The sequence below is a fragment of the Perca flavescens genome, chromosome 7 (assembly GCF_004354835.1).
Source record: "Perca flavescens isolate YP-PL-M2 chromosome 7, PFLA_1.0, whole genome shotgun sequence".
Taxonomy (NCBI): domain Eukaryota; kingdom Metazoa; phylum Chordata; class Actinopteri; order Perciformes; family Percidae; genus Perca; species Perca flavescens.
The window spans coordinates 31,884,510-31,910,416 of NC_041337.1; the positions used below are offsets into that span (position 1 = coordinate 31,884,510).

The window sequence follows — 25,907 nt, forward strand, 5'->3', positions numbered from 1 at the left end:
AGCGTTGTATCTCTGTGCTGTTCTTCACATCAGTGAGGCTTTCTTCTCTTGTTTCAACGAAGTGAATACATGACGAAGTGACTATCAATCACTTCGCGCGCGTGGATTCTCGTTTTTTTTTTTCATCATTACAGGCTATTACGGTTAGTTAGCGTAGTTAAACGCCACACACAGTGAAATTACATGTCCTGTTTTTATTTCACGCAGACTATCTGCTTTGAGTGAGTGAAGCTATGGGCTGAGCTCTGTTATCTCAGAGCTGTTTGTTTTGGAGAAGAGTTGGCAGGTGAAGTGGAAGAGAGTGTGTCATGGAGGATGATGGGAGCCATGCGAGTAACACTGTTATTGCACGTTTTTTAAATAGTTTACACCCCCCCCCACACACACACACACACACACACACCCCCCCCATCAGGTGGTCCCCCCACCCAAACTGCACCCTACCACCTTAACAAATTTTCTGTGGGAAACCTTGGCCATGTTTCTATTTCACTTTCAGCAGGGAATAATCCAAATATTTGCATCATAGTGACATTGTTTAGACGAAGGTCTCTGCACAGGCTACACGCCACGTGTCACGTGGTGTTTTATAATCTCACCCAGAAACAATCGCATCTGGCTCTGCTCTTCGTCATCTCTAAACCTCCACAAAACAGAGAACCCAAACATGCTTTCACCTGCAATGTGCAGATATTTCATCATGCACTTACAATACTAATTGTGAAAAACATCAAGATGTTGGGTCTGGGAACACGCCATTGGCTCAATCCGAGGGGCGGGATAAACGGTTGTCTTTCAAATTCCCCAGAGATGGAAAAAGTACTAAAATATTGTACTCAAGTAAAGTAACAATACTTTGATAAAAAATCACTCAAGTAAAAGTTCATTTAAAATGTACTTTAAGTAAAAGTTACTTAGTTACACTTAAAAAAAACTGTAAAACAGGGTGGGGGTATCTCTCCCATGTAGTGAAAATAGGACAAGGGGTCATAAATCCCAAACTATTTTGTTTTTAATTAAAGAAAAATCTATACAAATGTATAAACATCTATACAAATGTAAACACATGTCACACATGACATTTAAGACCCTTAGAAAGGTATAATGTGCAATTTTAGTTCAGACCATCCTATAAAACATTTTCAAACAAACATTCAACTGAAAGTACCATACATTGTTAGTTCTGAGGGCCATCCTTCTTTTCTTCACAAACATAAACAACAGTTATAATGCAAATCAAGGCCAAATCACGTGTTTTGACTCCATAAAGAGGGTAAATTAGGGTTAGACCATAATGTTCACAGCCCAGACTAGCAGCTAGTACCTAGTACACCTAAGTAGCCTGTATGAGCTAGTTAGATGTATGTGAATTAATTTAGCCAGTCTCCTACATACGTTGTCCTATGGAAGGGATGGGCAATTAATTTTCCCAAGGGGCCACATGAGAAACAAGGACTGTTGTGGAGGGCCAGATCAATATTAATTTTATGTCAGGCAGCACGTTCTAGTGTTCATTTCGTCAGACGAGACGAGACTAAATACGTTCGTCAACGACCTTTTTTTTCCATAACTAAGACGAGAAGATGACGAGACTGCACCAATGTCCATAAACGCTGACTTAGACTAAATTAACATGTATTATTGTTGACAAAAAAAGAAGACTAAAATGTTTTGCATAAAATAAAAACTAAGATAAAATCTCTCTTCATTTTCGTCTACAATCGTCTCTACTTTTATAGAACACAGCTAAAAACAAACAAATATCTAACACATGCAGGGGATCAAGGCAGCACATTACTTGAACGCACTGGTAGACATTTGTCTACCATTTGTCTGTGAGGCTGAAGCTCAAGTTATCACTTTGAGTTCAGCTACTGAGGCTTTGACCATGTATACATAACAGAGGCTTTGTTCTGCCTTTGATCCTACGAGGTCTGGACTGGTTTCTTTTAAAGAGGAAAAATCAAACAGGAAGGAAGCCAGGAAAGATGCTCAAATGACAGTTTTATGCTTAAGACAAACTTAGTTTTACCCCATGACAAAAAAGAGGGATTGGTTTTGGCACAAATCAGGAAGATTGTGCTACTCTAACGCTAACTTTTTTAAATTTTTTTATCATTGTCTCTTTTAATTAAGTAGTTTAAGTTAAGAACTAAGATTTAACATTAATATTTAAGGTTTTTAAAAGACTACACTACTACAAATGTTTGTGGTTTGAAGGGGAGATACAGAATGCACCACATTTGTTATCCCAATTAGCTCGTTTATGTGTTAAGTCCAGTTCCAAAAGATCAAATTCCCTGCCTTTTCATGACACAATGGTCACAATGCACAGTTCCAGTTATAATTAGTTTGGTTTTCTACTAGAACACGTTTACATGCTTAAATGTTCAAAAAACACATTCTTTTGTTTGTCTGAATATACCTGCGTCTGAAACGCTCCGTTTCAGCGCCTGTCTTTTTAAGCCCCCATCCTAAAAATGCCCATTGTGCTCTGATTGGTCAGTGTTTCCAGGTCTTCTGCATCTACGCTCTCTGAGTCTCTTCACTGTCATTGCAGCCGTAGCACTGTAGCAGCACTTTCTACCTAGTATAGTTGTGACATCACAACCGTATGGAAGTCCTGACGGCTCGTTTAAATGCACTATTTCTGAATACGGGCTGTGTGCATTTCTCTGTGGATTGAGCGTTTTGATACTTAACAGTATTTATACAGCACCTCGACCTGCTTCATAATCAAGCAATACATGAAAATGTCACTGTTTACAATATGGGACCTTTAAACTATGTTGGTCTGAACACTTCCTGAATGCACTGTATCTGCTGTGTAGAAATCTGTTGTTATGCAGCCCATTGGTGTCAGTATGTGCCATCATGCACAGAGATGGATTTGACATCTGTGCTATCTAAATTCTTAAATTATGTGCCATGATTTAAGGCACATGATTTAGTCGTGTTGACTGGTGTTAGGGCTAATAAAAATATTAATAACAGCTGGTATTATAACACAGTGTTTAAATGCTGTGATTATATTTGAATATTATTAATATAATATATAATATAATATATTATTGCTTGGATTTTAATAGCGTCTTTCAAGGGACCCAAGGACGTTTTACATTAAGGCAGTAAAAGTAACACACAAACAGAACCAACAAAACTAAATAAAAAAATGGGTTAGTGGTAGCAATGTTTGCCAGTAAAAACAGAATTTCATAGAGTCTGTAGGCTGTAGTGAACAGACACACACACAGTGTGTGGCACTATCTTTGTGGGGACCCGTCATTGACATCATGCATTCCCTAGCACCTTACCCTAACCTTAACCATCACAACTAAATGCATAACCTTAAAGTGATGGTTCCTTGGGTCCTTTGCACCATGACCTCGAGCCAAACGACCCCCGGAAAGCTTTTTTCACCTGGGTCGAACATTGGGAGAGTTAGCATAGAGTAGCGTTATCGGCTAATGGAGCCACGTTTGTATCTCGTAAGTTACCCCACTAATAATGCCCGAAATGATACAAAAGAAGAGAGCAGGCAAGTGTTAATACACTTCTGGTGTACTTACAAACTTTCCAATCCATCTTTTTATGAGTGAATAACCTATTTGTACTAGTGGTATCATTTCGGCCATTATTAGTGGGGTCATTTACGAGATACAAACGTGGGTCCATTAGCCCCTGCGCTAAGCTATTCAGCTGATAACACTACTCTACGCATACTCTCCCAATGTTAGACCCAGGTGACAAAAGCTTCTGGGGGGGTGTTTGGCTCGAGGTCATGGTGCAAAGGACCCTAAGGTGAAATTACTCCGAACCATCACTTTAACCCGTACACTCACCCTAACCATAACGTAATTCTAACCCTAATCCTTCAACCAAGTCTTAACCCTCAAACAGCCCTTTAAACTTGTGGGCTCCAGCATTTTGGCCCCACAAGTATAATGTATTCCCAGTTTTTGGACCCCATAAATATAGTTAAACAAGAAACACACACTCACACACACACACTCTCACACACACACACGCACACTCTCACTCACTCACACACACACACACACACACACACACACACACACTCTCACACACACACACACAGTGTGTGGCACTATCTTTGTGGGGACCCGTCATTGACATCATGCATTCCCTAGCCCCTTACCCTAACCTTAACCATCACAACTAAATGCATAACCTTAAAGTGATGGTTCCTTGGGTCCTTTGCACCATGACCTCGAGCCAAACACCCACCTCCCCCAGAAGCTTTTTTCACCTGGGTCGAACATTGGGAGAGTTAGCATAGAGTAGCGTTATCTGCTAATGGACCCACATTTGTATCTCGTAAGTTACCCCACTAATAATGCCCGAAATTATACAAAAGAAGATAATTAATATATTAATACACTTCTGGTGTACTTACAAACTTTCCAATAGTATAGTTAAACAAGAACACACACACACACACACACACACACACACACACACACATCAGTTGCCATTTTACCTGCAGAGTTGCTGGAGGCATGTGGTGTCAATCTCTAGACTAAATTCGGAATTTCTAGGGGAGAATATTTGAAAGTTTCTGTCAGCAGAAAGTGTGATGAGTTCTGGAGTCAGCCTGGTGCTCTGACGGTACCTGTGTGCATTTTAATGGCTGGTATTTTGAGTGCTAGGGGGCATGTGGATTAATGTATAATGAGTGTGTGTGGGTCATATACTCGCGCGCGAGAGTATATGACTCAAAGAACAGTGTGTAAACCAATTGAGGGAATTATGGATAGTGCAGTGAGTGTAGCTGCACTATAGGGCCCTTAGTCTGAAGAGTCCCATCTATGGACCCTTCACTCAGGAGGAATTATAATCACTTTGGTGATCCCCTGACTTTTTATCGATAAATAATTCTTTACGTTATTCTCTCCGTGAGCTAAAAAGAGCGAGAGCCCCCACCCATCATGTGCTCCTTCTACCAGGGCACCATCGAGAGCATCCTGACCCGCTGCATCACTGTGTGGTCCGTGAGCTGTACCGCCTCAAACCGCAAGACCCTGCAGTGCATAGTGAAGGCTGATCATTGGGGTCCCACTCCGCTCACTCCTGGACATTTACCAAACCCGCCTCACCTGCAAAACAACCAGTGAATTTTGAGAGAATTGACAATAAAGTTGACTTGACTTGGATGAATCGGTCAGCTTTGCACTAACTCTTACTGCTACGCAAACAGCATGACCCTGTACAACCCAAGCAGAGACTACTACTGAACAGCAGGAGACCACTCAGTGCAACAACTGCAAACAAGCTCACAGGTACACAGACCAAGGTAAACGCACAGCATGTACAATTTAAATGTACCAGAAATGTCTTGAGCTCACTGTTAAACTGCAGCGAGTTAAGGAATTAAACACAAATCCTCTCTTGCTCATTAAGTCCTTCAGCCCCTCACATTCACACGCTCGCTCTTCCTCCTTCAAACACTCCTCCTGTGTCTCCGTAGATAGTTTACACACATGCACATGCTGATAAGTTTTTTTTTTTTTTTTTCTAATTTTACAGAATTCTTTTATGTATATATATATATATATATATATATATATATATATATATATATATATATATTTTTTTTTTTTTTTTTCTGCTACCTCTGAAAAAACTAATTTTATCTCGCATAAATGTCAGGGCTTTGTCACAATAACACATTGTTTGGCAGAAGAGAGTGGTCAAATACAATTTGGAAGGCTGGTGGTTCGATCCCTGGCCCTGCAGTCTACAAGTCAAAATCTCCTCGGGCAAGATACTGAAATCCGAATTGCTCCCAATCATTGTGTGAATGTGCATGAATGTTTTTTTTTCTGAGCAGGTGGCAGTGGCCCCTTGTACAGCAGCATCGCCCCCCCAGTGTATGGATTCAGGTAAATGTTATTTATGTTTTATACAGAGCTAGCAAGAGCTCAGTCATCGTGGACAAAGCCAGTAGACAGGTGGCCTTTTGTCTCGCATTGCCAGACTTTCCTCCACAGTGCTACGGAGGAGGGTCTGGTTTATTGGCATTTCTTTAAACCAATCACAATCATCATTTAGCTTAGTGCTGGACGGAGCAAACATGCCACTGCAAAAAAAAAAAAAAAAAAAACTCGGGAAGGAACTTGTTTTGGTGGAACATGTGAACGTTCAAAAGGTTGTTTTAGTCGTGCAACAGATCTGAGGAGCAGTTAACTATAGTCCTCATAAATCCACCGGAGTTTAAAATGCTAACACAAAGAAAGCCGAAGGTAATGGACATCTGGCCGAAATGAGGGACATTTGGCGGAATTTCCGGCAGCACCTAAACAATCCCAGAAATGAAATGTTGTCGATATAGACTAGGCGGTTCTTAATGTGGTCCAGGGCACATTACCATACACACTGCTAAAAGACTGTGCTCATATGTGGCGCAGACAACCTCCGAATGGGTTCTGAGCGATCAGAGCAATCTCTATGCATACTCAACACGTCCTGGGTGCATTCACACCCATGTGTACACCCGAGCGGCCCGCTTGAGATCGGATCACTCAGGACAGAGGTTAATGCAGACCTTATTTTAGCAGTTAATCTGTCCCTCTGGGAATTTGCGATGTCGTGATTGCAACACTTCAACACAAATTCAACCAATCTCTATGAATTCGGGGCGAACTCGCAACTTTGACCAATCACCGCAACTTTGACCAATCAACGGAGCGTCTCAAACAAATTAATTTCGTTGTTTCTAGTATGAAGAAGAAATGTGTGAGACTCAAACATCACTCACACACACACACAAACACACACACACTCTCGAAAAAAGCACAAGAAAAACTGTCAGTGCTGGAAATGAACAGATTCGACTGGGGGACTCTTAACTGTTGAAAAGGCAAGCTGTCTGTGGGTTATTTCAGCTGCCAAATACACACATTTCAAGCAATTTGATATGTATCCTTATGGATTACATTAAGGCCAAAATACTGATAATCCCACTCAAAATATGTTTTTGAGCCCTAAAAGTACTGTTTATTTATTCATGCGCAACTAGTACTGTATGTGTAGCCCATGCATCTGTATGCAGTACTCAGTTTCCCCCTCTGTGCATAATAATACTTAGTCTCTTTAAAATCAATATCAGAAATCCTAAAGTCTGTGACGCCCTGCTGAGGGGGCATCTACCAAAAGTAATGTACAAAAAGAAATGTCAAAATCAACAAAAACATACACATACAATGAATATCTCTTCATGACAATTCATTAAATGTTTACACTTTTCACAACAATTCTTTCCCTCACTCACACACACACACACACACACACACACACACACACACACACACACACACACACACACGGTAGACGCAGGAGGAACAGGAGAGTTGAGACGGTAATTAAACAATGACTTGAGGACAGCTACGCTCGTTATTGAAAGTACAATAAAAAGTTAAAGGCCAATAAGTACTATATCAAACCTTAGGTGAATGCGTGTCCCAGACCAGGATGTGAAATTTACAATGTTACAGTTTCTTTCAATTGCTTACATATGGAGCTAAATCAGGGCCAAATGTTTTGTTCATTTGAAAAAAATATATATAGTTGAAAAAATAAAGCTTGAAATTGAAAATTTAAGTTTTGGTCAAAACTTGGAAAAAATAAAACCATGTATTCAAACTTAAAATAAGTGTACCAATTTTTCTTTCAGTTTGAATAAAATATAGATTAAATTCTGGAATTATTTTGAATAAATTATAAATTTTCATTTTTCACTTTAAGATTTGTTTTCAGTTCCACATTTCATGTTTTCAGATTCAAAACTTATTTTTTTTTTTACGCCTTCAAATCTTTTTTTTTTTTTTTTCGGTTTCAAATCTTTTTTTTTTTCGTTTTCAGATCTGTTTTTCACTTTCAGATAATTTTTTTTTTTCGGTTTCAGACTTTTGGCCCTGATTTTGCGTGGGGGGGGCGTGGCTTCAACTCAGAGGGGCGTGGTATTATGAGTGACAGCCTAACAACGAAGGCAGAAGACTCCTCTGTCATGTTGACTTCAGGAAATGGTGTTACTGTGAGAACTATGACTGAATGCTTTCTATCCACTATATACATGTAATGTTTACTTAATAAACTGATGCAAGTAACAAAGTTCCATTTAAAAAATTGTATTGGACAACACATGGTACCAATTACACTATAAGAGCAATAAACTGATTGTGCAGTTCGGCAGGAACAATGACTTCTCCCACTTCCATGTATGACATTGAATGTAGCACCACAGTATTCACTCGGCAGTCAGCATAGCGTCCGCTCCGCCAAGGCAACCTGCTGGCGCAGCCCACAGGTAAGACATGTGAAAGATATTAGCCTTTTTGAATAGATACTTTGGGACATTATCCCGCAGTGGCATTTTTTTTTGTCATTAACACATAAAGGGAAAATAGGTGGACAGCTGGAAATGAAGCATCGCTAGCACAAAAGTTAGCATTAACTAACGTTAGCTTCACACTAGCTGGTGTTTTTACACCAATTTTAGTGTCCAGCTCAAGTTTTTGACTTTAACGTGTAGTGGTCTTTGTTAACCTCTGTTTGTCAGAATGACCATAACTCGACAGTGGCTGCCTGCAGCCGTACAGCCTTATAAATGTAAAACATTATAGATAACTAACATTGCTAGTGTTACCTTTTCATGGTTAGTTTAAACAACATAACTTGTCCTGGTCCGCTTTGTTAATCAATCAATCAAAGCTTTTATTACGGACACACACGGTCCAGAAAACAGACAGTAAGACATACAAATACAAAAAGACAAGTTAGTGTATTCTGATACTTAAGTTAAGCTGTGGTAGAAGCCTTCAAAGTTTGCCCACTTGGCATATTTTGTAAGGCATAACTGTCATGCTGTTACATGTAACGTTATAGTGTAAAACGTAATTTATCAGGCCAGAGCATTAATGTAAAGTCATATTTGTCTACTCTATAAAAGGAGACCTTCTTCACTGCAGCCAGTGTCAAGTTATGGTCATTCTGACAAACAGAGGTTAACAAAGACCAATACACGTGAACCATCACCTTATCGTGGTGGAGAGGTTTGTGTGTCTCTGTGAACCTGAGGGCTGTGTTGTCTGGAGCTTTGTGCTCCTGGTAGGGTCTCCCAAGGCAAAGTGGTCTCAGGTGAGGGGCCAGACAAAGAATGGTTCAAAAACCCCAATGAAAAAGCTAAGCAGAGATGGAGTGACCCTGCCCGGAGGAAGCCCGGGGCCCCCGTCTGGAGCCAGGCCCAGACGGTGGGCTCGTCGGCGAGCGCCTGGTGGCCGGGTTTGCCACGGAGCCCGGCCGGGCACAGCCCGAACAAGCTACGTGGCAACTCCCTCTCCATCCCATGGGCCCACCACCTGTGGGAGGAACCGTTGGGGTCGGGTGCGATGCCACATGGGTGGCAGTGAAGGTCAGGGGCCTCGACGGACCAGACCCGGCAGCAGACGCTGGCTCTGGGGACGTGGAACGTCACCTCTCTGTGGGGGAAGGAGCCGGAACTGGTGCGGGAGGTGGAGCGCTACCGTTAGATCTGGTGGGGCTTACCTCACGCACAGTCTTGGTTCTGGAACCATACTCCTGGATAGGGGTTGGACTCTTTTCTTCTCCGGAGTTGCCCAGGGTGTGAGGCGCCGGGCGGGTGTGGGGATACTCACAAGTCCCCGGCTGAGCGCCGCTGTGTTGGAGTTTACCCCAGTGGACGAGAGGGTCGCCTCCCTCCCCACGCCTGCGGGTTGTGGGGGGAAAACTCTGACTGTTGTTTGTGCATATGCACCAAACAGGAGTTCGGAGTATTCGGCCTTCTTGGAGACCTTGACTGGAGTCCTGCATGGGGCTCCAGTGGGGGACTCCATTGTTCTGCTGGGGGACTTCAACGCACACGTGGGCAATGATGGAGACACCTGGAGGCGTGATTGGGAGGAACGGCCTCCCTGATCTAAACCAGAGTGGTTGTTTGTTGTTGGACTTCTGTGCTAGTCATGGATTGTCTATAACGAACACCATGTTCGAACATAGGGATGCTCATAAGTGTACCTGGTACCAGAGCACCCTAGGCCAAGGTCAATGATCGATTTCATAATCGTTTCATCTGATCTGAGGCCGTATGTTTTGGACACTCGGGTGAAGAGAGGGGCAGAGCTGTCAACCGATCACCATCTGGTGGTGAGTTGGGTCAGAGGGTGGGGGAAGACTCTGGACAGACCTGGTAAGCCCAAACGTGTAGTGCGGGTAAATTGGGAACGTCTGGAGGAGGCCCCTGTCCAACAGACTTTCAACTCACACCTCCGGGCGGAGCTTTTCGTGCATCCCTGTGGAGGCTGGGGGCATTGAACCCGAGTGGACAATGTTCAAAGTTTCCATTGCTGAAGCTGCAGCGAGGAGCTGTGGTCTTAGGGTCTTAGGTGCCTCAAGGGGCGGTAACCCACGAACACCGTGGTGGACAACGGTGGTCAGGGAAGCCGTCCGACTGAAGAAGGAGTCTTTCCGGGATATGTTATCCCGGAGGACTCCGGAGGCAGTTGCAGGGTACCGAAGGGCCCGAAGGGCTGCAGCCTCTCTGCCGTGAAAGAGGCAAAGCAGCGGGTGTGGGAGAAGTTTGGAGAAGACATGGAGAAGGACTTTCGGTCGGCACCAAAGTGCTTCTGGAAAACTGTTCGCCACCTCAGGAGGGGGGGGAACCATCCAAGCTGTGTACAGTAAGGATGGGACACTGTTGACCTCAACTGAGGAGGTAATAGGGCGGTGGAAGGAGCACTTTGCAGAACTCCTGAATCCGACTAATACGCCTCTATGTTAGAGGCAGAGCTGGAGGATAATGGGGGATTGTCGCCGATTTCCCAGGCGGAAGTCACTGATGTAGTCAAACAACTACACAGTGGCAAAGCCCCGGGATTGATGAGATCCGTCCAGAAATGCTCAAGGCTCTGGGTGTGGAGGGGCTGTCCTGGTTGACACGCCTTTTCAACATTGCGTGGAAGTCTGGGACGGTGCCAAAGGAGTGGCAGACTGGGGTGGTGGTTCCCCTTTTTAAAAGGGGGACCAGAGGGTGTGTGCCAATTATAGGGGTATCACACTTCTCAGCCTCCCTGGTAAAGTCTACTCCAAGGTGCTGGAAAGGAGGGTTCGCCCAATAGTCGAACCTCGGGTTGAGGAGGAACAATGCGGATTCCGTCCCTGGTCGTGGAACAACGGACCAGCTCTTCACTCTCTAAGGATCCTGGAGGGAGCCTGGGAGTATGCCCAACCGGTCTACATGTGTTTTGTGGATTTGGAGAAGGCGTATGACCGGGTCCCCCGGAGATACTGTGGGAGGTGCTGCGGGAGTATGGGGTGAGGGGTCTCTTCTCAGGGCCATCCAATCTCTGTACAACCAAAGCGAGAGCTGTGTCCGGGTTCTCGGTAGTAAGTCGGACTCTTTTCAGGTGAGGGTTGGCCTCCGCCAGGGCTGCGCTTTGTCACCAATCCTGTTTGTAGTATTTATGGACAGGATATCGAGGCGTAGTCGGGGTGGGGAGGGGTTGCAGTTTGGTGGGCTGGGGATCTCATCGCTGCTCTTTGCAGATGATGTGGTCCTGATGGCATCATCGGCCTGCGACCTTCAGCACTCACTGGATCGGTTCGCAACCGAGTGTGAAGCGGTTGGGATGAGGATCAGCACCTCTAAATCTGAGGCCATGGTTCTCAGCAGGAAACCGATGGAATGCCTTCTCCAGGTAGGGAATGAGTCCTTACCCCAAGTGAAGGAGTTCAAGTATCTTGGGGTTGTGTTCGCGAGTGAGGGGACAATGGAGCGGGAGATTGGTCGGAGAATCGGGCGCAGCGGTGCGGTATTGCATTCAATCTATCGCACCGTTGTGACGAAAAGAGAGCTTAGCCAGAAGGCAAAGCTCTCGATCTACCGGTCAGTTTTCGTTCCTACCCTCACCTATGGTCATGAAGGCTGGGTCATGACCGAAAGAACGAGATCCAGGGTACAAGCGGCTGAAATGGGTTTCCTCAGGAGGGTGGCTGGCGTCTCCCTTAGAGATAGGGTGAGAAGCTCACTCATCCGTGAGGAGCTCGGAGTAGAGCCGCTGCTCCTTTGCGTCGAAAGGAGCCAGTTGAGGTGGTTCGGGCATCTGGTAAGGATGCCCCTGGGCGCCCCCTAGGGAGGTGTTCCAGGCACGTCCAGCTGGGAGGAGGCCTCGGGAAGACCCAGGACTAGGTGGAGGGATTATATCTCCAACCTGGCCTGGGAACGCCGATCCCCCAGTCGGAGCTGGTTAATGTTGCTCGGGAAAGGGAAGTTTGGGGTCCCCTGTTGAGCTGCTCCCCAGCGACCCGACAATCGGATAAGCGGACGAAGATGGATGGATGGATGGATGGAATACACGTTAAAGTAAAAAAAACTTGAGCTGGACACTGAAATTTGTGTAAAAACACCAGCTAGTGTGAAGCTAACGTTAGTTAATGCTAACTTTAGTGCTAGCGATGCTTGATTGCCAGCTTTGTGCAGCTGTCCACCTATTTTCCTTTTATGTGTTAATCACAAAAAAAATGCCACTGAGGGGATAACGTCGCAAAGTATCTATTCAAAAATGCTAATATCTTTCACATGTCCTACCTGTGGGCTGGTGCCAGTGAATACTGTGGTGCTATAAGTCATACATGGAAGTGGGAGAAGTCATTGTTCCTGCTGAACTGCACAATCTGGCACAGTTTATTGCTTTTATAATGTAATTGGTACCATTTGTTGTCCAAAACATTTTTTTAAATGGAACTTTGTCACTGGCATCAGTTTAAGTAAAAATCACATGTATATAGTGGATAGAAAGCATTCAGTCATAGTTCTCACAGTAACACCATTTCCTGAAGTCAACATGACAGAGGAGTCTTCTGCCTTCTTTGATAGGCTGTCACTCATAATACCACGCCCCTCTGAGTTGAAGCCACGCCCCCACGCCAAATCAGGGCCAAAAGTCTCAAAACGAAAAAAAATTATCTGAAAGTGAAAAACAGATCTGAAACCGAAAAAAAAAGATTTGAAGCCGTAAAAAAAAGATTTGAAGCCTTAAAAAAAAGATTTGAAGCCTTAAAAAAAAGATTTGAAGCCTTAAAAAAATAACTTTTGAATCTGAAAACATGAAATGTGGAACTGAAAACAAATATACAAGTGAAAAATGAAAATTTATAGTTTATTCAAAATAATTCCAGAATTGAATCTATATTTTATTCAGACTGAAAGAAAAATTGGTACACTTATTTTTAGTTCAAATACATGGTTTTATTTTTTCCAAGTTTTGACCAAAACTTAAATTTTCAATTTCAAGCTTTATTTTTTCAACTATATATATTTTTTTCGAATGAACAAAACATTTGGCCCCAATTTAGCTCCATACTTACACACTAAAATTAAAACTTTCCTACAATTATCAAAACCTTACACTCAAGGACCAAAACACTAGCCTAGATTTACGCAACTGTAAGCACATTGTCAGCTTCACACTTTTTGCAAAAATCACACACAGTGATTTGCAAAACACTAAACACACTTATATGCATTTGACACAGAAATGTATCATGATGTCACTTCCTTGCAATTTCAAAGCAAAGGCTTTCAAATGAACACACCCATGAACCAACTGGTTAAACACAGCCACCAGGTACGCAAACACATAATTGCTTAATTGTAGACACACCAATCAGGTTTAAGCACTATATAAAATGCAGCCTTCAACAAAAATGGAACGAGTCAGAAGAAGAAGACCGAGTGAGAGGGAGAATCCACAAAGGAGGAGGTAGAGGCAGAGGCCCAGCCAGAGGTAGAGGGAGAGGGAGAGTAAGACCTGAAGCCGGAGAATATGCTCAAAGAAGAAGAGGACCAAATTTATCAAATGAAAGTCGCGCAACACCAGTGGACCATGTTGTGAACCACGGATTGACGCTGAGGGAGGCTGGACTAAGAGTTCAGCCAAATTTTAGTAGCTATACAGTGGCATCTGTTATAAGGACATTTCGACAAGGAAACTTACAGTAATCAGCTGCTCATTGTATGCACCATATCAGCACCATATTTTGATACCCTTCCCTCTGACATTTGAGGATTGAGCCCATATTTACGCGAGGGTTTGCGATCTCCGGCCCCAGGCTCAGGTAGCCCTCATTGAGGCCATGGAGGACGCCTGTGACCAAGTCGACGCCCCAGCTGTGCAAGGATGATTGGACATTCAAGACGGTTGTCTTGCCAATGAGGATATTACCTGTGATGTTGATGAAATTCTCTGGCCAGATCCTGCTAGACGAAGAGATAATGTCTAGTATTTTCTGTGCTTTTTCGGATAATTTTTTTTGTTCGTTTTTTTTTCTGTGATTGTAACCTGTACTGGATACAGTATTTTATGTTTTTCTGTTGTTTCCTGACAACTGGGACATGTTTTGTTGCGATTCTCCATGTCGTCATGTTGACTGATTTGGGTATATTGAGAGAAATAAATGATATTTTCCTCAGTCTGCAGCATTGGTCTTGTGTAGTGTTTGGTGAACTTATTGTATATTTGCACTTTCTCTGTGTAGTTCATTTACAGTACTCGAATCACTGAGAAGTAGAATTGCTAAAAGTGTTTTTGGTTAGCAACAGCAGTGTGTATCTGGTTCAAACATAATTAAGTCGTATGAAACGTGTGTGTTTCATATGGTAACAAAATGTTTTTTTATAAATTAGTGTATAGTTTTTGCATGAGTGTTTTATTTTGCAAAGGGTCTGAGGTGCTCTGCTAATTGGGTGTGTGGTTGTGCTAATTGAGTGCAGTGTTTTTTGAAAAAGATGGTCCCTGTTTTCAAAATTGTGCTTAAGCAATATGTTCAAATTTGATTCACTCAATTGTAAATTATTATTTTGGGCCCTATTCATATTATACCAGCATTTGCAGCATCCTGAGCCTTTTTGGAAAGTTTCCTAGGAACACTCAGCTCAGAGTAGTTTGATTCTCTCTGAAAAAAGTTTCCTTTTATTTTTCAATAATTTTGTTTTTTTTGTTGGAATTTTCACTGTCTCCCACAATTTCATTGCATCAAAAACACAGAATACATTGCAACTTTTATCACAATTATTTTACAAAAGTGCCCGCAAAATCAGGCATCAAACCTGGCATTAAGGCGAGGAAGGAACGGAATGACCCGGTTGTGCAATTCCCCACCATTGTTAAGCCCTAAAGAAAGGGTGTCGTCACACCCTGATTGGCCAAGAGGGGAACTGCACCAAGCTGCTCTCAATTCTAATTCAGGAGCCAGTCCCCACACTCTGCGCAACAGGTGGTCTGAATAACCCTCCAATCAACTCAGGGAAATTGTGAAATTCAGTTAAAACGAATTGGGAAAAGGCCAGCAAGTACCAAAGAATGAGGGACTGCTCGGTTCACACTCCTACTGCCGTATCAGAGCTGTAAGAAGTTACTGCTTACACGAACGGCTTGCCCATTTGATTTAATGATTGTTGCATTTAAGGGGACCAGATGAGAATGGGGACAAAACATATATACATGTATATGTATAAGTAATGGAACAGGAAGGAGCTGCCACAGCGAGCAAGTAGCAAGACTTGCTACTACTTGCTTTGTGCGCAGCATCACATCACAGTTGCTCATTGCATGATAGACAGAAGCTTAATTATTCACCAATAAGCTCTTCTGATGTATTTCTGAGCCCTTTAGGGTTATAACGTTAAACTGGCAACATTTTTTAAGTCTGCCTTTGAAGGTTTTAAAAAAGTTAAACAGTTTTCAGATGTTCTGCATTATTTATATTTACCATTTAGGAGACTGTTTTACTCACGGCACTGCAGTTGAAAGAAATTGCAGGCGGAATTGAACTTCTATCTCAGGCACTGTGTGCTCCTTCTATTAATCCACACACACACACACACACACACACACACACACACACACACACACACACACACACACACACACACACACACACACACACACACACACACACACACACTCTCTCTCCCATCAGTGTCACTAACTGTTGTCAAAACAGGTAAAGTGTTCGGGGATCCTCCGTAGCAGCAGGACGCCGACTGAAGCAGCTTATACTGCATCTTTCATATACATGTGCACTGCGCAATTAATTCACAAACACGCACATTCATAAAAAGGTTTGGGAGCAATGTAATCCTTTCTTCATTTTCAGCGTGCGTCATATAATGTCCCCAGACTCAACTGTCCCAAAATATTTACAGTTCTGCTTTTTACATCTAGTGGAAAAAATAACAGAAAGTCTTGTGTGATTTCTATAGGGTAAGACCTTGTGTGGGAAAATGTTTCTTCGCTGACACCGAGTATTTGCTGGAGCCTAGCTGGCTCACAAATGCCAATAGCCTCAAAGGATCGGAAGATTAAAAGGGTTAGCCTCGGCACTGCTTCGGTTAGTTACTGTCATGCAGGAGTGATGAATAGAGGAGGCATATCAACACAAACAAAAAGACAAGACATGCAAGGACAATCAAAAGACAAGACAAACAGATGGGAAAATAAAAGTGTGATGTACTGTAATAATAAGAAAGTAAAGCCAAACAGCAGATGAAAGTCATGACGGTGACGAGTGTAATGATTACATTAGATACACAGCAGCTGATGTCACATTTCCTTTTGCTTTTGTCTCATGCCAAGTGTCTGTAAAGGTTCACCGCAGTGACAGTGCATCCCCAAAACACATCAATTGATCTTTTTCAATGCTCTCACTACCTAAATCACCAAAACACCTCGGATTCGGAGTCAATGCCAAGTTTGGGCATTGTAAACAAAGCTGGGCAGATTGGCCTAATCATTTATACAAGCTGTGACCTCCCAAGTAACACAATTTATCTTGGGGAGCAGTGGGGAGAAACTTAGCCTTTTTGTGTTTATGTTAGAGGGGGCTGCTGTGCTCAGAGTATGGAACACGTGTGTGTGTGTGTGTGTGTGTGTGTGTGTGTGTGTGTGTCTGTGTGTCCCTCTTTGTTTCTCACTTACACACTTGCAGATGACTCACTGGCTCTTTAATTTACATTAAGCCACATGCCTAACGGTGGACTCTGTGATTATGATGAAAGATTGTTACCAGCCGTGACAGCAACGCTATTGTTATGAACTTGAACTTGTGAGTCTGTCTGTGTGTGTGTGTGTGTGTGTGTGTGTGTGTGTGTGTGTGTGTGTGTGTGTGTGTCATTAGAGATATTAGTGTCCTAGAGACCCCACATGTAGCGGGAAATTACGACAAAGGCGGTTTTGAGCACTTTGCCAGGTGTTTATATGTCTGCAGCATAGACTGTAAAAATGCCTATGCCAATCAATAAAATATTAATATGATTTCAACATAAAATCATAAAAAAATGCTTGGTTTGTTTCTTTATTTACAGACATAAAAAAATATACAATATGTAATTTGCAAGGGAATGTGGAGGAGAATTGCAAAAAAAAACTCCAGAGGCTTAAAAAGTGGCATTCCCCAGGCAGCACATTACAGGAATTCATTATGGCAATTTTATATACACAATTTGTATGTACCAATAATTTTAGAAATAGTAAAAAATAGAAACATTGGCAATTATGCATGCCATAAACACCCATCTGAAAACAAGGAATAATCATAATAGGACTTTAGACTTGAATGACAAAATTGAAAATATTGGTTGGACCCAACTTGTCCAGGCAGTCCATATGGAAAATATCGGTTAATTAGAATAAGTAATTTCAAGGCTCTTTTAAACTGCTGCGAAGAACATAAAAGAAAAAAGTAAAAGGCAGAGAATTTCAAACGTTGAATCCACGGTAAACTAAACAGAAGTTGGGAAGTACATGAAATAGGAGGTCCAGGGAGGCTAGAGCTACATGTGGATAAGTGTGAAATGGTTAATTGTATGCAAGTATCTCATTAACATAAGGGATAATGGTTCTTTTTAAGGAGCTGTGAACAAATAAACAAACCCAGAGATGGTGCACTTGATAATCAAGACACCTACTTGAAGACCAAAAAGGCTGAGAGGGCTTTGATGTGCACATTTTGCTTAGTTCTCATTTCTGAGGATGGTGCACAGGCTCAAGTCTGGTCTGATGAGCACTTATCAAAGCTATATTACAATATTTAACATACGGATAAACCATTGAATAATATAACATAGTGCCTCCCTCAGTGTTGATCAAGTATTCCAATAGACCTAGTATACCAATACTCAACAAAAACTGGCAGTTGATTTTGGATCGGTGATAAGACCCCAATCAATCTTAAATTCATTAGGTAATTGCTCGTAATTTTTTTTTTTGTAGATTTCAGAGTTTACGAGGTGCACCTGAAGGCACAATTGATTTTTAAGCTGAGACAGCGCACTCGTGGCTCTCTGAAGCGTAGATGGTTTGACCACGGCTCTAAAAATGGAGGGCAGAAATAAAATTCGCCCATGACACAAACAAAGTAACTAGACATAGAGAACCCTTTATAGCTTGCTCATACGTTTTCCTTAGCAGCACAACTGTGTCGTTAGCTGCTTGTTACTGTGAAGTACAAGCACAGCAAATAAACACAAACGTGTGTGGTCTCTTTGTCCTGTAAATTGTTTCACTGAACACACAATAATTCCGCTTCAAACCCGACTTATGGAGGTTTTGCAGTAAATGGTCTGTCGGCTGTTTAGTGGAAAGACACACAAATAGTCCAACAAACTGATTGTTATCATAAATACATTATTCCCCAGCAACTAACTGCTTGTAGTGAAGGAGGGACAGAACAGCAAAGAAACACTGACGTGCATGCTCACTTTGTTCACTTCACTTTAAAAAATCGCTGCATTTCCGCCACCTTCTAAACTAATATGGAATGTTTTTCCAACAATGACAAAAATACATTGCCTATACCACAGCTGTAATGTAGATTGAAATATTAGCAGTGGTGGGTAGAGGGCAAGCTTTTTATTGCTCATGCTCATATGTTCTATAGAGGCTATTCTTCTATTCTATACGTGTATTTGTGTGTGTGTGTGTGTGTGTGTGTGTGTGTGTGTGTGTGTGTGTGTGTGTGTGTGTGTGTGTGTGAGAGAAAGAGGGAGAGAATTGTTGTGAAAAGTGTAAACATTTAATGAATTGTCATGAAGAGATATTCATTGTATCTGTATGTTTTTGTTGATTGTTGATTTTGACATTTCTTTTTATATATAACTTTTGGTAGATGCCCCCTCAGCAGGGCGTCACAGACTTTAGGATTTCTGATATTGATTTTAAAGAGACTAAGTATTATTATCAGTGTTGCCAAGTTACTTTGAAAAAGTAACTTAGTTACTTTATATATTACTTGATTTTAAAAGTAGTTTAGTTACTTTACAGATTACTTGATTTTAAAAGTAACGAAGTTAGATTACAAGTTACATTAGTTACATGCAGCAGCTGCAGACAACACCCCCCCACAGCCTCAACATAAATGACAACCGGTTTACTGTGAGGCAGCTCAGCGTTGCCAGTAGTAGGATCTGGTTTATTATGGCACGAAAGAGAGTGAGTCAGCCGTGTTTAAGAGCCGCATTTCCGCTACATCATAGGCCTAATGCCCGACCAACTTCTTCAACTCTCCCACACTTACTGGTTTTGCACCGAAGTCCACCTTGTGTTGTTTGGGTGGTGGGGGACCTCCTCTGTGCTTCACTCCACCTGCTGGGACTTGCTCTGTAAGTTAGACTGCAGTGCTGCGACTCCAAATGGTTCTTCAAATTTGACGTAGTCGCCACCAGCACAGAGTACAACAAACCTTAATATTGCCGTCTTTAGCTGACACAAACTCTATATAGTGACTGTATTTCCATCTCTCTCGTCCCTCCATTGTTGTTTACGTTTGTGTCGCTGCATGGTACACGCGAACTGTCCACATGCTGAAAACGTGACTTGTCGCATACGTGACTTCACTCCCCGAGACGCAAGAAGAAAGCAAAAATATATATTTTTACTAGGGCTGTCAAAATTAACGCGTTAATTTTTGCGTTAATTTTTTAATATTTAACTCGTTAAAAAAATTAACGAAATTAACGCAGCTGTGTTTGTTTACTTCATGTGGCGGCTGAGAAACGTAATACGCCTCCATAACAGCAGGCGGCGCTACTCTGTATTGTTGCCCAAGTAATGAAAACCGGCAGCTGATTGGACGAACGCGTCACATGGGTTTGTTTTCTCCGGATATTGAGAGCCAGACTGTCATGGCGGCCGTTCAGAATACGATCTCATATTGTACTAAAATAGTTCACTGAAACATGTTTCTGAAAACATTTTAAGCGAGAAATAGGCCATGCAGTTGCTGAATCTGTCTTCATTTCAGATCAACAAAGGTCAGTTTAGAAGATTTTCGTCAGATTTTGAGAGACTCTAGTCACCTCATCCTGCTTGTCATTTCCGGGTGAGTCCCGAGGGCCCTGCCGCCGACTGAACTCTCGGCTCGTTGGAGATGAACTGCGCCTCGCCTGTAAAGTAGACGAGAGCAGGCGACAGCAGCCGGGACGGTGACAAAAATCTGCTCTCAAGTCAGACAGTTTGTAGCCGTTTCCAGCAGCCTTCAGCAGGACTAAATAAGCCAAATTGTTGCTGCTGTTGTTCTGAAAGATATTAAACATTCTGAACTTAGCAGAACCTTTCCTTGTTTGTTTTTCTCTTCATATTTGCAAAGTTAAGTGATTTAGCATTTAAATATCCATTATTATAAGATTCAGTCTCAATTTAAAAAAAGCAATTAATCACAATTAATTACAGCAAATTGTGCAATTAATTAGTTAATTTTTTTTAATTGATTGACAGTCCTAATTTTTAATAAGGACAATGACAAATAGTAATGCACAGTGACTTGGATTTAAGTAACTTTAATCTGATTACTGGTTTGGAAATAGTAATGCGTTAGATTACTCGTTACTGAAAAAAGTGCTCAGATTAGAGTAACTAGTAACGCGTTACGTGGCATCACTGATTATTATGCACAGAGGAGGAACCTGAGTACTGCATACAGATGCATGGCTATATATACTAGTTGTGCATGAATAAATAAACAGTACTTTTAGGGCTCAAAAACATATTTTGAGTGGGATTATCAGTATGTTGGCCTTAATGTAATCCATAAGGAAACACATTTGCATATCAAATTGCTTGACATGTGTGTATTTGGCAGCTGAAATAACCCACAGACAGCTTGCCTTTTCAACTGTTAAGATGATAGTTTTTCTTGTGCTTTTAATTAGGTCTAGTATCGATATTATAAGACTCGATACTGTCTTAGATTTTAGAAATCGTAAGTGTTGTCTTTTCCTGGTTTTAAAGACTGCATTACAGTAAAGTAATGTTTTCTAAACTTACCAGACTGTTCTATTATTTGCCTTTAACTACTTAATTATTATATTCTCATTACTGTTGATTATTTATTAAACATCTCATTGTGTAAATATTTTGTTAAAGCACCAATAGTCAAGCCTACAATATCGTCGCACTGTCGATATCAAGGTATTTGGTAAAAAATTGTAATATTTGATTTTCTCCATATCGCCCAGCCCTTCTGTGATACCTTGCATTCTTGATCTAATAAGCCCACCCTAAGGTGGCACAACATGTACAGGAACTGAGCCAACAGAACACCCATCCACCTAAGAAAACATCACACCTTTCAAAGCATTTTCATGAACGGGTCCATATGATATCGTACGGCTGGCTACGAGCTCCATGACGGCGAGTGGTAGTTGCTAGTTGTTTAAGCCACTACAGAGCTTTGTGACACTGGCTACAGATCGCCGTTGTATCAGCGGTAGTTGGTGGTTCAGTTACCCGAAAATAGGTGACTTTGAGCCGGGTACAGAGCACTGCGAGGCGTTATTATGGATCCCACTTAACTTCTAGGCAAGACCCGCCCTACGAAGCAGCTCGATTGGTTGGGGTTAGGCATTCACCTTGAGAGGTTAAGGTTAGAATAGCCGATTGGTCAGGGGATAGGACCTGAACAAATTGGGTTACGTTACCATGCGTAGGCATGGACGCCTGGCCAATAGTAGTGTGTGAATGCTATTGAAGGGCGGGTCTTGCCAAGAAGTTGCGTGGGTTCCACAATAACGCCACCGCGAGCTGCCGGTTGTTTCGGCGGACATTACAGTTAAATAAAGTCCCCAAAATAAGCGTTTTGCCGCAATTAAAGATTAGGCACCAAGACGACTATTTAAGATTAGGAAAAAGATCGTGGTTTGGATTAAAATACTCCCAAGGAACATGCATTTCCAGGGTGGAAGACTTTAGTTTTCCAGGGAAACGAACTCCACTCTCTGGCTTAAAAGTCCTGTATCTTAATGCTCACCCATGATCCCGACCTCCTCTCAATGCGGCCAGCCACGTTCTTATACAGCGGCCGTCAATGTAGTAAAATACGCAGAATTACTTACGAATTACAGTGCTTAACTTTTTGTAGCTTTTTAAACGAATGGTTTGTGAGAACAGGCTGCACCTGCATGCTGCTTTCAGCTTTCTCATCTTTTTGGTTTTAGCTGTTTATGCTGCTCAACAATTGTTTTTCAGATATTAAGAACCGAGGATGTGATTATTTCCTGGACGTTCAGGGTTTGATCAATTTAGCAGAAATAAGCATCCTGTTGCTGAAGTGAGTCTGACTTCATTTCCTGGCAGAAATGAAACTGCAGTGAAGTGGAGTTACTGACAACCATGTGGCTACATTTTTTTAATGTACTGAATTAAAAACTATAGTTTGATAACATCGTAGTTTGTTCTCTATAGGCTCTGATATAGTGCCTCTTTGTAGTTTCCAGTGGAAACCAACATATCGGTGCGCACAAACAGGGATTTTGGAGATGCATTGTTAAGATTGTCAAGCGCTATGGCACACAGAAGTACACTGTAACAACTACCACCTCATGAATGTGGCTGTGAGTGTAGGGCTGCACAACATATTGCTTTTTTATCATCATTGCGATATCAACTGGCACAGTAAAAACATCGCAAAAGGGCTGCGACACATCGCCATAGACACTCAGAGATTTTTTTTAAAAACAGAAAATATCAGTAGATAACTGCACTTTAGGGCGCCCGGATAGCTCAGTTGGTAGAGCGGGTGCCCATATATAGAAGTTTACTCCTCAACCCAGCGGCCTGGGTTTGACTCCAGCCTGTGGCCCTTTGCTGCATGTCATTCCCTGTCAATAAAGGCCTAAAAATGCCCAAAAAATAATCTAAAAAAAAAGCTGCACTTTAAAATCACTTTTTTTCAGTGGTGCCTTTTATATATTGAATTCAATGTTTAATCAAGAAAGTTGTAAATTATTTTACATTCATTCGTTTTTAAATTCAACAAGCAATCTGTTGTATTTTAAATGACTGAAAACAGTGGCCTGGTTGGCTCGGTTGGTGGAGCAGGCACCCATATATAGAGGTTTACTCCTCGACACAGCGGCCGCGGGTTCGACTCCAACCTGCGGCCCTTTGCTGCATGTTGTTCCCCCCTCTCTCTCCCCTTTCATGTCTTCATCTGTCCTATGGAAATAATGGCCTAAAAATGCCCGTAAAAATAAAAAAATTACTTAAAGCAGCAGAAATGGAGAACGGAGAACCCTTTAATTTCCGTTTATTTATAACAAGTAATATCGTTATCGCAATATTCAACAATGTTATCGCAATTTTTCTTCTAACATGCAGACCTACCAGAGTGATGTTAATATTACACGTTTAACTCTATATACTCTATAATCTATATTTACTCTATTCATGGGCTGTGCTCGATTGAAGAAATTCTTAGTCGACTAACACTCATTCAATTGTATCGACTAATCGATTAGTTGATTTAATCGACAGATCTGTAAATCTGAGTTTCTCTGCAAAGAGTCATGCAAAACACCACTTTAATTCTTGTGTTTACCAGAGATGTGCTCGTACGTTTCTTGGAAATAAGTCATTCATTCAGTATGAAAAAAGCATGAAACATGACTAATGGCCTAAAGAAATCTAAGTTGACCAAAACGACCGATTAGTCGACTAATCGACTAAAAGGGAGCAGCCCTACTCTATACTAATAATAATAATAAACAGTTCAAGAAAACAATACTTGACAAATACAGAAAGGTGACCTGAATATATAAATGGGAATGTTGTATGTTGTTTAAGTTATTGGATAATTGTATGACTTAAAATGATGTATATGCATATCTATTTGTTTTTTTGTCTAATAATATGATATTGTAAAGTAGGCCCTGGACTTTATAAGCATTATGCTTCTGCCTGTTCCTCAAAATCATCATTCTTTTTGTTTTTTTATGGATTTGTACATGATTTTGTTTTATTTTTGTGTTTTTATAAGATTTTTTTTCTTCTTTTCCTTCCGTCTTTTACAGTATGTTGATGTTGTTCGAGACAAATGAACCCGACCCCCGGTGCGTAAAGAGCAACTGTGGATACATCTGCAAAGCCAGCACACAAACCAGCGACAAAAAGACACTTCCCCCGACACCCACCTGCAGCACGGTCTTAATGGTGACAGGAGAGACGATCGCGGTGCATATCTTCTCGCCTCTACGCATCACCTGGCCCATGACGAAGGGCATCGGCATGGCGAGCGCGAAGGACGCGAGCCACATGGCGCTGATGAGCTTCTTGGTGCGGCTGCGGGACATGATGCTCTTGGCTTTGAACGGGTGGCAGATGGCCATGTAGCGCTCCACGCTCAGACTGGTGATGTTGAGCGCCGTGGCGTACGAGCAGCTATCCCGGAGGAAGTAGTAACCCCTGCACACGGCGTCCCCGAACACCCACGGGTGGTGGATCCAGATGAAGTTGTAGAGCTCGATGGGCATGGAGAGGACGAGGATGAGCAGGTCGGAGACGGCGAGGCTGGCCAGGTGGTAATGCACCGTGCTCTGGAGGTTCTGCAGGGTCTTTTTGGTCAGCAGGGTGTACAGGGTGATGGAGTTCCCCAGGGTGCCCACGGCGAACAGCGCAGCGTAGATGACAGTGACTATCACTTTGGAGTAAACGTCCGTGTTGACTTCCAAGTCTTCCTCGTCCGTTTTGGAATCGGTGGTGTTGTTTGCAAACGGAAACAGCGAGTTATTCCCAAAGAGTCTCGCACCCAAGCCGGCCAAGTCGCGCCCCGAGAGCGTGAAGTTGAAATCCATGATGCATCTATACGCGAAAACATGTACACAGAAAGTATGGTCGATTGCACTGAGTGGGCATAATCACTTCTTCGTCAGCCTGAGAAAAAAAAAAAATGGGTTCAGTCTCAGAAAGTCGGAGCAGAGCAGCTTTTTATATTGGCCACGACAGGAGGAGGCGTGCTCGCTGTTAGAGCTGCTGCTCTGACGAACAGGCTTTCAGTGAGCGCAGCCGTTGTTGTCTGATCAATTCATGTTTTACCTTGGAAACCAAAAATAACGCCAAGGACCAATACATCGAAAATCATGGCCATTTCATTTTAAGTACCCTTGAGGATTTTTTTTTTTTTATTATTCTTTTATTTTTGTACCTTTGATACCCAGAACTCACTCAATTCAATTTAAAGAGCTTTTAAAGAGTCATTGACATAACGCATTCCCTTAACCTGACACATCCATCTGGGAACTTTCCATTGGAGAACTTTTGGGAAGGGGCGAAAATACTGGTTAGCTGATTGGATAAACCATCTGTCTATCACCTATGTTGGTGATAGACGGCCCAAATCAACCAATCCGATCCACGAAGCGTATGATAATACAACCACAAGCGCCTGCTACTGCAGGCAAAGCATAGCTCGTTAGCTCAGAGAGCAAGCAACATGTCTGTAAAGGATATTTGTGTAACGAGAATTTACGAATGAAAGGCACCCTTTCAGGTTCCCGGTCCATATTCCAAAAGAAGGGTCCAAGGGAAAAAAACATTAGCGAG

The 25,907-nt window shown here is 42.2% G+C and overlaps 1 protein-coding gene across 1 annotated transcript in view; it reads right to left on the bottom strand.

The window, feature by feature from the left end:
- ntsr1 (neurotensin receptor 1 (high affinity)) overlaps window positions 1-25,361 on the bottom strand; it is a 58,878-nt gene extending 33,517 nt beyond the window's left edge. The window contains exon 1 of the mRNA XM_028583393.1: window positions 24,500-25,361. Within this exon, the coding sequence (XP_028439194.1) occupies window positions 24,500-25,159 (660 nt within the window). The 5' untranslated portion in view covers window positions 25,160-25,361. The remainder of the gene's footprint in view (window positions 1-24,499) is intronic.
- Between the last annotated feature and the right edge of the window lie 546 nt (window positions 25,362-25,907).